Source organism: Colletotrichum godetiae (assembly GCF_030913485.1).
Source record: "Colletotrichum godetiae strain CBS 193.32 chromosome Unknown BDP55scaffold_20, whole genome shotgun sequence".
Lineage (NCBI taxonomy): Eukaryota > Fungi > Ascomycota > Sordariomycetes > Glomerellales > Glomerellaceae > Colletotrichum > Colletotrichum godetiae.
Window position 1 is genome coordinate 273,822 of NW_026851268.1, and position 12,252 is coordinate 286,073.

The window sequence follows — 12,252 nt, forward strand, 5'->3', positions numbered from 1 at the left end:
ACGGCAGCGGCAACGGACTGGTCCGGCTGATTAATCAGATTGACGAGGGACGGCAAAGAAAGATGGGGGAACCAGAAACGCAATGCGATGGATCTTTGGAGCTTGTCACGGTGAATCACGACTCGCCGCTGAGCTCCGATAAATGGAGCCCCCCCCTCCGGCAGATCCCTCCCCCACATCAGAGAGACTGTGCGGGAGTCGGAGACGAAGAGACAACCGGATCGACTGGTCATTGTCAGTCTCCGGAGCTGTCACGGTATTCGGGGCTACTGCACAGCCCGTGCATGGCAGCTGTCCCCTAGACCTTAGTATTGGAATATCTCTATCATTGTTGGGTAAGGTATGGCATGGAGGAGGAGCTGTAACGGGGGCTTGTTGGGCAGCTGTCAATGCGACGTCTCAGATGGAAGTGAGATACAATGGACTTAAGCTTATCCAATCGCCTTGGCTCCCCGGGCTACGCGTCAGATCTTGCCGAGGTGCGACGGGCGTATTGTTTAGTCATCACTGGGACGCTACCTTACCTAATCAGTGTGTGGAAACAATCTGTGGGTCACTATGCTCCCATCTGTCTCGTTGCTGACCAATTTGGCCGTTAGTACCTGCATGAAGAGCTGCTGAGAATGAATGTCTTGTTGCAGCCGCTACCCTATGCTAGCTCACCATTGCACATCGTCACTAAAGCCATACGATAGATCAAACTAGACTCGTGCCTTGGTCTCACTTTCACGAACCCAATCCCCAACCGTCGTGACATTCTCCACAATCAGCGGCCAGATGAGGTTCGTCGCGGCATCCTTCCCAGCGGTGGTGAAGCCGGCAGTCGCATCGGTCCTGTGTAAGTCAGCAAAAAAGCCACCAACGCTGTTGAGGTAAAGTAAGGGGCCAGAAAACTCACAGAAGGGTGACGTGGAAACCACTGCACGTTGAAAACGCATCTATCGTCAGTTTACGCCCTCTTTCCAGGTACTTCTTATGCCCGATTTCAACTTACAGCTCTCTGGCATCCCGCGCCGTAGACTCGAGACAGGTATTGGCAACCATGCCCGCCATAACAAGGTGCGTAACCCCCCTCTGCCGCAACTGATAATTCAAATCCGTGTTTGCGAATCCGCTGTTATTCCATATCAATAATCATATTCACATTTGCTCCCCTCTCCCACGCACGCAACAAACTCACCTATTATTCCAATGCCTACTAGCAATCACATCCCCATTGCCCACCACATCCGGCTCAAGACCCTCGAGTATCTCGGCGCCCCAGCTGCCTTCCTCGAAGCCATGCCCGGCGCCGAGACCCTTGTGCGACGACGTGAGGTGGCTCCAGCCGGCGTAATTGCCCTCCTTCCACGTCTTGTGCAGGGCGTAAAAGATGGGCAGCTTCTGCTTGCGTGCCGCGGCGACCAGGGTCCGCAGGTTGGCATTTGTGTCTGTAGCCTGGAGGGATTCTTTCACGGACGGGTAGATTTTGCCCTCGTGATGGAGGAAGTCGTTGTAGGGGTCGACGAGGACGATTGCCGTGTTGGGAGGGGCCATGGTGTGAGTGTTTTGTTGGGGAGTATTGGGAAACTTGACCTGAACTACTAAGAAGATGGGATACTATCTGTCAACTTCAGTCAGAGGATAGCGAGTAGACTCGTTATATACCCAAGGTAAGGAAGCAAGACAGCGATAGTCAGCATGCAAGTGAGCCGAACGACGGATGACAAATTTCGGACATTGAATTGAGTGCGGGGTTCTGACACAATGAGATGGCAAGGTACAGACAGCAACAAGCATCCATCGATTAGAAGAACGTCCCGAACAGACCCGTCAGCATCCACTCTACAGTGCCGTACTTGAAACCTGTGTAAATGAGCTTTGTTCCGCCCTTTATCCCGACGATGGATCTACGTATACGGTGATGGCCAAGAATCGTCTCACACAGGGCGTCACGCAACCGCGGGGTAAACTTGGATGACCAATTTCAGGAATAGGACGGGCTCCGTGAGCGCAACCATCCGTTCCAACGGACTCGGTCGGATAGGAAAGTATTGTGCAATCATGATTCGGGGGTGTAAGAAGGGCCACGGCGTAGACGTAGGAGAGTGCTCCCCCTTTCCCGTTTGGTTTCGTGAAATTGGTCAGCAAAGTGGTGTTATCAGGACTTCGGCGTCCCAAGGCACACTGTGTCGAGGGATTTCCGGCCGAAGCCACGGACGCCAAAGTCCCGGCAATATCATTGGAGGTCTTCATGTCTCGCCAGGGTTCAAATTTCCGCGCAGGATCAAGGGCGCGCTTGACATGAAGGGTCAAGATTAGCCCCAATCCCCGATCCACAACCTGGGATCAGGAGCACACTGACATGTCGGAAATGGTATGCACAAGCACGAGTTCTGAAGCGTTCCCCCAAACATACCTCTTCTTGTCTTGAAGCTCCCCACCTGAATATCTGCACAAAAGGTCTTGATTACAAATTACGCAAGATGAAGCATGCCAACCACATCGTTCGCCTTGCATGAACTCTCAGCCTTCCAGCTACGACATCAACGCCGAAAGCTTTCGCTTCCACTCCTCCAGCGCCCGATTACTCTCCGTCAGCTTCTCGCGGCTCGTCTCCAGCTCGGCGCGCAACATCCGATTCTCCGACCTCAGCTCGACCGCCTCAGCAATGGCGGTCTCCCCCAGCGAGACCCGCTCTCGCAGCTGCTCCATCTCCGTCGCCGAGACGCGGCTCACGTCGGCCGCGCGCCTGGCCACCGCGAGCTCGCTGTTGCGCAGGTGGAGCTCCCTCTGCATCTGCGCGACCTGACCCTCGACGTCGCCAACTTTGTGCCGGAGCTCGTGGGCTGTCTCGAGCTCGGCATACAGGAGACGCAGCGCGGCGTCGACGTCTGTCGGCAGAGTTATGTAGCGAGACTTCCGCGCGGCTGGTGCCCGTCCTACTGTGGATGAGCCGCTGCGGGGCTCGTCCCGTGAGGGTGCCGCCGCCGGTAATGTGATGCTTTCGATGCGAGTGTTGCTAGATGAAGGGCCTGCGATTGTCGCCTCCCTGGCAGCCGAGTGGGATGCCTTGATAGTACGAGTCTTCCTGGCCGCCGTACTGGGCGTGGCTCTCGACGCCTCGGTCCCACTTGCCTCTTGGTCCTGGCGGAGTTGATGTGAATCAGGTACATCTTGCCGAGCCTTTCCCTTAGTCGAGGGTGTACTTCCCAGTGCGTTGACTGTTTCCGCATGGGTAGGTGATGATGATGAAGCAGCCAAAGGTCGCATCTCCGGCATCAAAAACGGAGGATCTTTGTGCCAGTTCCGGTGGACGCAGACTTCGCAAAAGAAGCAACTGTTGCCCTTAACGACAGAATGAGTGCTCTCCTGGGGCCTACAAGACTCATGGTATGACCTCTTGCAAGTGACACAGTAGGTGAGACCATTGGTCTGCCGGCAAATGAAGCAAAATTCATCGTGTTGCGCACCGGCTTCTTTTCCCCCATGCGCTTGTCAGTAAGGAGGCTACCATAGCGAGGTTCTTGCAAGGCTCAACTTCTTACCTTTCCAAGCTTTGTATCTCTCCAGAGCAGCGGGTATGGAAAGCGATCGTGGATCAAACGAGCTGTCGGGCGCCTGTACTTGCTGCTCTGTTGATCTATTATCAGCTTCGTCCGACCCCTCTCTGGGAGTATTGCCATTCAGGGAGCCACCGCCCCGTGCAACACGAGACCTCCCGCGACGAGTTGGCTGTGCTGAACGTAGACGCTTCCTTGGTGGCTCCCTGCTTCCGTCATTATCCATGGTGATTCTACAGGTGTGTACAATTTCAGCGAAAGAGACGGCGAAATAAGATTTATTCAGCAAGTGTATACGTTTGTCGCTGCTGAGAGGGATGAGAGCGTCTCCCGATATAGTAGGAAAATGTGGAAGATGCGCGTGGCTGGGCAGTTAGCAATTTCGTTGTGAGGTGAACGGGAGCGCTGACTAATGACACAGACGCTGCTACCTCCCTCGCAGCCTCTTGTCCAAAGTACGGATACGTCCAGCAGATACAACCCAGAGACCGAATGGAGGATAACAACCCCAGATGAAGGCTGTTATCTGACTGAACTTCTTTTGCAGCCAGCAAGCCAATCCGATTGACACAGTGCCGGAACAGGGCCGAGGGGTGCTTTTAGAACAAAAGTACTTTAATCGAGGAATCGCGCTATCTGAGATTCAAATTTGTCATCGAAATACGAGGCAGATTGCTCAAAAGGGAAAGGAATCCCGCCGTTGGCTTGGGTGGCTCCCTGCTGACCAATTTGAACCACAAGAGCGGGTGTTAGTTGCCGGCGAAATATCCTCGGTTCTTTAGGAGAAGCTCAGTTCGCTCCCCTCAAGAGAACTTTTCCCAAGAACTTGTCCGAAGTGATTATTATTCATTTGCTTCGAGTACGCCTCAAGACAACAGCCTTAGCGAAGAGCAATGTCTAACACAAGGACCAGTGGACCGGCGGGGTCAAACAACAACGAGAAGACGCTTGAAGGGGGTGACCTCGAGAATAATGGCGTCAAGAGTGAGTTACAGTTGGAATCGACCGAATCCGACAGCAGGAGGGATTCTTTCACGTACAACACGTATCGCCAGGACGCCATGACCGGCTTGCCGAACCAGTCGGCAAGTCGAGTTGATCGTGTTGTAAGTCGTATTGCAAGTAGAGTAACTTCGCGTTCTACCATTAACCCTGGGCCACCGCCGGATGGCGGGTTGAGGGCTTGGTTATGTGGTAAGTGTCCCAAGACCAAAAGTCTGCACTAAGAAAGCTCCTTGTACTCACCTCCCATTCTCAACAGTCTTTGGCACCTTCCTCGTCGTTATGAACACATGGTAGGGTCCTCGAAACAAAACTCTCTCAACCAACAACTAAGAAGCCGATGTTAGGGGCATGATCAACTCATTTGGCGCTTTCCAGAGCTACTACATCACACAACTCAACCGCAGCCCCTCGGACATATCCTGGATCGGTTCCATAGATATATTTTTCCTCTTCTTCATCGGCACCTTCACCGGCCGCCTCACAGATGCGGGCTACTTCCGGTCCGTAGCGATAGTCGGCTCCGTCCTCGTCGTCGCCGGAACCCTGTCGGCGTCAGCATGTACACAATATTGGCAGCTTCTGCTAGCTCAGGGGGTCTGCGTCGGCCTGGGAAACGGATGCCTGTTCTGTCCCGCTGTTGCCCTCGTCTCGACGTACTTTGCCAAGCGACGCTCCTTTGCCATTGGAATCACGGCGTGCGGGAGCGGTGCGGGAGGCGTGATCTTTCCTATCGTTATTCGGGAGATGCTGCCGCGGGCCGGATTCGGCTGGACGATGAGGACGCTCGGGTTCATCCAGGCCGCCGCGCTTGTCACCGCTCTTTTTTGCCTCAAGCCGCGGGTGCCGCCTCGTAAGACGGGGAGCTTTGTGGAGTTGGCGGCCTTCAAGGACTTGGACTATTCGTTCTATGCCGCAGGGGCATCTCTGGTACGCGGATCTCCCATAACCTTTTCTCTCCTCTTGGCTTCGTAACCGAAGGAGCACATCTCCCCTGCACCCTGAGTGTGTACTTACCTCTTCTGAACTGCAGTTCTTCTGGGCGTCGTACATTGTCTTCTTCTTCCTAGCTGCATATGCACGCGACATCCAGGGCGTCTCCTACGATCAATCCCTCGACCTCCTCATGATCACAAACGGCGTCGGCATCGTCGGCCGCCTGCTCCTGAACCACCTCGCAGACCACGTCGGTAATCTGACAATGTTCGTCCCCACTATCGGCGCCGCTGCGCTCCTGGCGTACTGCTGGGCGCCCATCGCCTCACGGGCGGGTCTTTATGTCTGGGCTGCGCTGTGCGGCATCGCCCTCGGCGGCATCCAGGCGCTCTTTCCCTCTGCGCTAGCGTCGCTGACGGCCGATCCGCAGAAGCAGGGGGCGCGCATCGGTATGGTGTTTACGATTGTGAGCGTAAGCGTGTTGACAGGGCCGCCGATTGCCGGGGCACTGATTTCTGCGATGGGGGGCCGGTATCTAGGTGCGCAGATGTTCGCGGGGAGTAGTTTGACCCTGGGGATGGTGTTTATATTCTTGGCGAGGGAGGCGAAGCGGAAGAGGATGGGAGAATCGTTTTGGGCAAAGGTCTAGTACGATGTGGTCCATCTGTTCTCCATCTAGAGCTGGAGCTATCAAGCTTCTTGGATTCGTGTCTCGTCTCTTCTTTCGCCAGTGTCAGTGACAGAAGCAATGAGACTTGGTGCGATGCCAATATCCAATGCCTTTAGACATTGCCCTGTCTGAGATCGAGTTACGGAAGAGACACATCGGATACGGCATGCTGGTGGCCTGTCGAAATTCAAGTACGGGAGTTCTGACCGTAGCATTGACGCTGCTAGGATGACAAGTCTCAACGATGTGATGTGCTTTACTGGCACCACAACTAAGAGCCGGTAACATAGAAACGAATATTACAATGTGATTATTGGGAAGAGGGAAAGAAAAGGACCACACGGCCAGAGTTGTCGGGGACTGAAAAGGAGTTTGATGTTGCTCCCACTGAGGTTGTCAAATCTCGGCTCTTCGTTTCGATGTCAGCTGGAGACAACCTGGAGACAAAACATTGTTTCTTCCAGGTGAGGACGATTGCGTGTAACAGAGCAGATGACGGTTTGCAGTCGTGTCAGCAGCAAGCAGTAAGAGCCGAAGAGAAAGGACAACTCGTAGGTAGGTAGGCCCGGGAGACTGAAGTCATTTAAGGCAGGTACAGGTCCAACTTGCGAGACACAACTAGACGACGCCAGTGGCATTGGGGCGTAAGCTGCAGCTGTGTCTGGAGCTGTTCCTTCCTTGCTGGGCGGGAAGGAAGGAAGTACAGACTCACAGGGAAGAAACATCACAGCCATCACACCCTCTCAGCATAGACAACAAAGCGCCATCTTTGCGATTTAAACATCAATTATGATGTGTTTGCATCAAGTGTAACCTCAGCTGATTCCCAACTTCTCATGATAGTCAAGACGACTGCTCAAAGCCAGGTGCCCAGCAACGGGTTTTTAAAATAATTGTTCTATGCCAGGAGCGAAAACACCAACGTCGAGTGATATGCGACAGTTGATGCCGATCTACGTAAAACGTAGGTCTGGCAAATACATCACGAAGCGAAGGAAAGAAGCCACATCGATGACTGGTTATCGCATTGCAGCAAGATCGTCGTCGCCAGTAGCTCCTTCGGTCATATGGCGAAAGGAAAATTGTTGTGAAGCAAGGCGAGCATTAAGCCTCATGACTTTTGAGGCTCATGGCAAGGCCCAGGATTTGACCAAGCGCATCTCATCGCAGGCAAAGGCAGCTACTGCGATAAACTGCAACGTCTGCCAGTGCCGGCTTTTGACTTGCGAGTGGCAACGCAGAAGTGGTGATAGCCTGGGCCAAATGACTTGAGGAGAGGTTGGGATAAAAGTTTGTTGTTGGAGGTGGAAGAAGAAGGAAAATTTTCGCTGGGAAGAAATATGTAGACAGTGGGCGGTGCGGGAGGGAAGGAACGTGCGTGGGGGGAGGCAATCGGGAAGGCGGTCCAGCTGCCGCCTGTGGGGCGCCCTCGACCTGAGGCATACACACATCTGCGAGTGGTTTTGGAGCCGCGGGCCTGCGATTGCGAGTGACCTCTTCAGGTGGTCAAAAGTGTTGCTGGTGAATGACAAGGCCACAGCGAGTGGCCGCTGTATGAATCCATACGTAGCAAGTAACTGAGTGACTCGATTGAATGGATCATCGCATGCTCCAGAGCCTCTATGGAATTGGCAGTTCCGTATCTGCGCCGTCCTATAAGCTGATCTCTTCGTCCCCATGCCTGGAGATTCACACAACGGAGATCAATACCGTCGACCTCGAAAGACCGCCAGTATTCAACAATGCCTTGGCAGTTTTCTGGGAACAAAGTTTGATCGCCCTTTCTTTCTCGACGTTGGTTTCGCAATATAGCAGTCTGTATTCTGATAGCTAGCCTAATTAAAGGCTACCTTATCATTCACTGGAAGTCGATAACAAATATCGGACATCAAGTCCGTCACTTGGTCCCGCAGATCAAATGTTCCAAGCTCCAACAAGCAAGAAAAGCTTTTCCCAGTATCAATATCTGGATCAGTTGTAAATTTGACGAATAAATGAACAAGGCACTGCTTTCGAACTCACTGATATGAAGGTATCGCGGATCACACATGTAAAGGTTGTGCAACATAGTCAACGATATCTCACAGCAGCATCCATATCTGTGACTCACTCGAGACCATGGTAAAGATGAGTATCACAAGGGATACAGTTTCTAGAGATAGGTATGTATTATCGAGACGACGTCGCTCGTGAGCAAGCGGGATACCAAGCCGGGCACGGCACACAGCCAATGGCGACATGGCGAAGTGGGGCCAGGTCGTCGTCAGTGCCAATCGGCAACTCCTCGGAAACGCAATCAACTACACCTCGGCCAAGTTCAGTTGTATCAACCTTCCCTCGTCGAGTGGAAGAGTTCTAGATCATTTGCTTTATCTTGGGATACATTAATCCAATAAGACCTAACCTTCCGTCATTTCTACCAAAGGTGGAAGTAGACACAATGGGCTCAGAGGGGATCAACTCTAGCGATAGGTATGCCCCCTTTTCACGTTCACAATGAAGTGACGGCTTCATGACAGGACTGAAACTGAACCACCCCATTGTAGCGCTGTGAATGTCATTTTCATCGGAGCTGGCGCCGTCGGGTGCTTCTATGCTTCGCGACTGCATCATGTAAGTATCCAAAACCCCTTCATATCACTTGCCTGAGCCAGACTAACTCACGCGCCTAAGCCCGACCGTAACATCCACGTCTCACTCGTCGCAAGATCTAACTACAAGGCTCTGAAAGAGTCGGGCGTCAAACTTCAAACCCACACTTTCGGCGACTACGTCTTCCATCCCCACGCCGCCTTCCCATCCGTCGATGCCGCCGCATCCTCCCAGACGCAGTGGGACTACGTCTTCGTGACGACAAAGGCCCTCCCAGACCGCTCAGATGACTCCGCCATGATCGCGCCCCTCGTAGGGAAGAACACGAGCATCGTCCTCATCCAAAACGGCGTCGGTGTCGAGGAGCCGTTCCGTAAGCGATTCCCCAACAACGCCATCGTGAGCGCCGTGACGATCGTCAGTGCCGAGCAGACCTCGCCGGGGGTGATTCGCCAGAACCGCTGGACGAGGATCAGTATCGGACCGCACACAAACGGCCTCGGCACAGGCGACGCCGAGCTCGGCCGGCGCGGCACCAGGGCGGTTGAGCAGCTCGGCACGTTGTGGGGGCCCGGCTGGGGCGGTATCCGCGACGTGGAGCCGCACGACGAGATTGGGCTGCAGACGGTGCGGTGGCATAAGCTCTGTATTAATGCCGCGTTTAACCCGACTGCCGTGCTGAGCGGCGGGCGGGGCAACGCGGATGTGGTTACGGATCCGGAGCTGCGGGAGCATGTGGTGGGCATCATGAACGAGATCAGGGCGGCGGTGCCCAAGATTCTGGGACGGGACTTTCCTGACGACCTTGCGGGGCCGGATCGGATTGTCAAGAGCACGGCGCGGAATACGGGAGCAAGGCCGAGCATGTTGTTGGACTGGGAGGCTGGACGCCCGTTGGAGTTGGAGGTGATTTTGGGGAACCCGGTGAGGATTGCTAGGGATCATGGCGTGGAGATGCCGCGGTTGCAGACGTTGTATGCTTTGTTGAGCAGTGCGCAGAGGACTCGGGAGGAGAGGGCGACCAAGGGGAAGTTGTAGGATATGAATCATGAGTGGTAAATAGTCTAGATGGCGTACTAGATAGACTAAAGTCAACTTTGCAACTTGACTTCACATTTCCCGCTCAAAAGTCCGAGGTACGAATTTTCGATTCGCTGTCCTGCGAGATGATGTTCACAGGTGCCAGGGGTTAAGGGCACGACGTGACGGACGTGTAAGAATTGTCTGATCGCCTATACCGGATGTGCATATACCACTCACCTCACCTTGGGGTAGTTTCCTCTATACATACCACGTATGTTAGTTTGTGAGAATGAGAATCGCTTTTCCAGGCGAAAATGGCAAGCTCGCAGAGGCATGTGTGGTTGCATTTCTATATACAAGGTGATGTATGTCAGTCTGTGTGAATGAGCGCTGTTTCGTACCTTACCTGAGTGTTCAGGTATGAGGTAGACGAACATCCCAAATTATAAAATGTTAGTTTGTTAAAACCATAAAACCCTCAAACGCTTCTGTCCATCATTATGCCGTGGTGGCTCCATACTTGGAAGACCGGCCTGAGAGCCATGTCGATTCAAATAGTATTCGTTGCTCACAAGCCAAGACGTCGATCCTCATGCCCACGGTTATCAAATCTATGCATAGCTGGTTGGCAGGGGAAATGTCCCCCGTTCCTGCTGCTATTTACGTGAAAGCGTTCTCAGCGTAAGACTGAACCTGGAAAAATGCTATGGGTACCGTATATGCCTGACATGCATGCATCGACTTAAACCATGCAGATTGGATGGGTGTTCAATATCACGAGATTATGCTTAAACTTGTGAGTGCTCCGAACCTCTCAGGGGTCCAGACCGATCCAGCGATGGCCCGTCAGCCCCAACGGCATCCGCATCTCGCCTGGAGGTGGCACATCGTAGGATCTTAGATGGCGGATCACGGACAGCGGGATGGCTCATGTCTAAGGTAAAAGGTAGGGGCCGAGAACCAGGAGCGGCCAGAAAGCACGTGAGTGAGACAAAGTCGGGGGCGTCTAATGAACAAAGGACGCAGCGTGCCGTGTGACCCGTGTCTCCCGCTCAGGAGGTCTCAGCACGAACACGGGCCCGGAACGGGCAACCGCTCCCAAAGCTGGGCCCCCCGGTATGTGCCTCGTTTCTTGTCAATTTCTAGCGTAGTCGGCCGAGGAGAGACGGGTTCCCGGTGTGTGATGGGGTAGTCACGGAGTCGACGCATCCCCTTCAACTGAGAGGCGTAGCGGTCAACGGCCTCAGCTATATGGGCTTGAGCGAGCTCAGGATGTTAGGGTCGTTGGACGGTGGCACGGTGGGCGAAGCATTCCAGCTTGTCAAGATATGTGGCGGTGGCGTCGGTTCAAGAGAAAGGGTCCAGGGTCACAGCTGCAGCGAACAACGTCTACACTAGCAATCCGGCAAAGAGGCTTAAGGTTAGATCATGAACCCAAAGTCTCGGAGCGTCGGAGAGTTCCGTCGATAAAGTGATACCTAGTAGCAAGATCCGGTGCGGTTGGGGAAAAGGGAGTCTTTCTCCTCCCGGGTCTTCACCGAACAGCTGTCATATTCGGGTGGCAGTGGCTGGTCTAGGCGGAAGCTGCACTGAGGTGGTTCGGATCTGATGGTGGGGTTGGTGAACAGGCTCTGATTGGAGCGAGAGATCTGAAAGCAAACGTGCACGGATCAGATGCTATGACGTATGACTTGGACAGGGCTGAGATATCGCGTCGACCGAAGACATCTATGTATGTGCTTACCTAATGAATTTTGCTGCTGTAGAAGAAAGCCAGCAGGAAGAAACTGCAGACCGGTTGCCTTAGCCCGAGACTCGGCTACGGGGTGGGGGGAGAACTGTCATCGGGGTTTGCCGGCAGATGAGAGAAGAACCCAAGATAGCGGGTGCCTACCGCTTGCTGCTCGCCTGCCTAGGTGCCGCACTTGAGATGTAGTCCGGTTTCGAGACTCAAGTCGACAAATGGCCCGATGGGCATGGCTTAATAGGGAATGTATGGAATGTGGATGGTGGACTACGTATGTTGGGCAGTAAGGTTGTCTTGGTTGTGTCTGTAGATTTGCTCAGGTACAGACCGCGTTCCAGACCTCACTTCGATTTCTGTGCAGGCTGTGGCAAGGGGGGAAGTTGAAGTGCATCAAAGGAAAGGCTGGGCCAGAACCCGGCCCCGTCATGCCCAATTTGGGGAAGCAACTTGGATGAGGCCTGTTTCCCCTCAGCTTGAGCGTGAACAGCCAAGGAAGGCAGACAATAGTCGCAGGGACAGAAAGATACGGTTTTCAGCTGTCCATCAGCTAAATGTCTTTCTTCTTCATTTCACGGATAGACGTGTCCCTTTCGGAGTTGCATTCCTCCGTATCCTCGATCGGAATGGCAGTATTCGTAGGTGCTTAACTACTATGTAAGGTGAGGAGTAGGTAGCAGACACGATTGGCAGGCAGGATTGGCAAACGTGACAAGAAGCAGGCACGGCAGGTTGTCCGGGCG

At 53.7% G+C, this 12,252-nt stretch overlaps 4 protein-coding genes across 4 annotated transcripts; 2 read left to right on the forward strand and 2 right to left on the reverse strand.

Annotated features, from left to right (window-relative positions):
- Nucleotides 1-616: 616 nt before the first annotated feature.
- On the reverse strand, nucleotides 617-1,624 carry BDP55DRAFT_663464 (Isochorismatase-like protein). Its single transcript, XM_060574887.1, has 4 exons — nucleotides 1,181-1,624; nucleotides 995-1,114; nucleotides 899-919; nucleotides 617-834 (listed from the first exon to the last, which is right to left on the reverse strand). The coding sequence occupies exons 1-4, from the start codon at nucleotides 1,534-1,536 to the stop codon at nucleotides 702-704; spliced, it is 630 nt and encodes a 209-aa protein (XP_060429697.1). The 5' UTR covers nucleotides 1,537-1,624; the 3' UTR covers nucleotides 617-701.
- A 614-nt stretch (nucleotides 1,625-2,238) lies between these two features.
- On the reverse strand, nucleotides 2,239-3,932 carry BDP55DRAFT_768359 (uncharacterized protein). The gene is made up of 2 exons (XM_060581024.1): nucleotides 3,528-3,932; nucleotides 2,239-3,458 (listed from the first exon to the last, which is right to left on the reverse strand). Exons 1-2 carry the CDS (start codon nucleotides 3,766-3,768, stop codon nucleotides 2,518-2,520), a joined length of 1,182 nt encoding a protein of 393 aa, XP_060429698.1. The 5' UTR covers nucleotides 3,769-3,932; the 3' UTR covers nucleotides 2,239-2,517.
- Nucleotides 3,933-4,603: 671 nt separating this feature from the next.
- On the forward strand, nucleotides 4,604-6,129 carry BDP55DRAFT_552004 (major facilitator superfamily domain-containing protein; the record flags this gene model as incomplete). The annotated part of the gene is made up of 4 exons (XM_060569162.1): nucleotides 4,604-4,736; nucleotides 4,804-4,837; nucleotides 4,892-5,474; nucleotides 5,578-6,129. 4 exons carry the CDS (start codon nucleotides 4,604-4,606, stop codon nucleotides 6,127-6,129), a joined length of 1,302 nt encoding a protein of 433 aa, XP_060429699.1.
- Nucleotides 6,130-8,458: 2,329 nt separating this feature from the next.
- Nucleotides 8,459-9,894, forward strand: BDP55DRAFT_663475 (ketopantoate reductase PanE/ApbA-domain-containing protein). Its single transcript, XM_060574888.1, has 3 exons — nucleotides 8,459-8,622; nucleotides 8,697-8,763; nucleotides 8,824-9,894. The coding sequence occupies exons 1-3, from the start codon at nucleotides 8,591-8,593 to the stop codon at nucleotides 9,778-9,780; spliced, it is 1,056 nt and encodes a 351-aa protein (XP_060429700.1). The 5' UTR covers nucleotides 8,459-8,590; the 3' UTR covers nucleotides 9,781-9,894.
- Nucleotides 9,895-12,252: the final 2,358 nt, after the last annotated feature.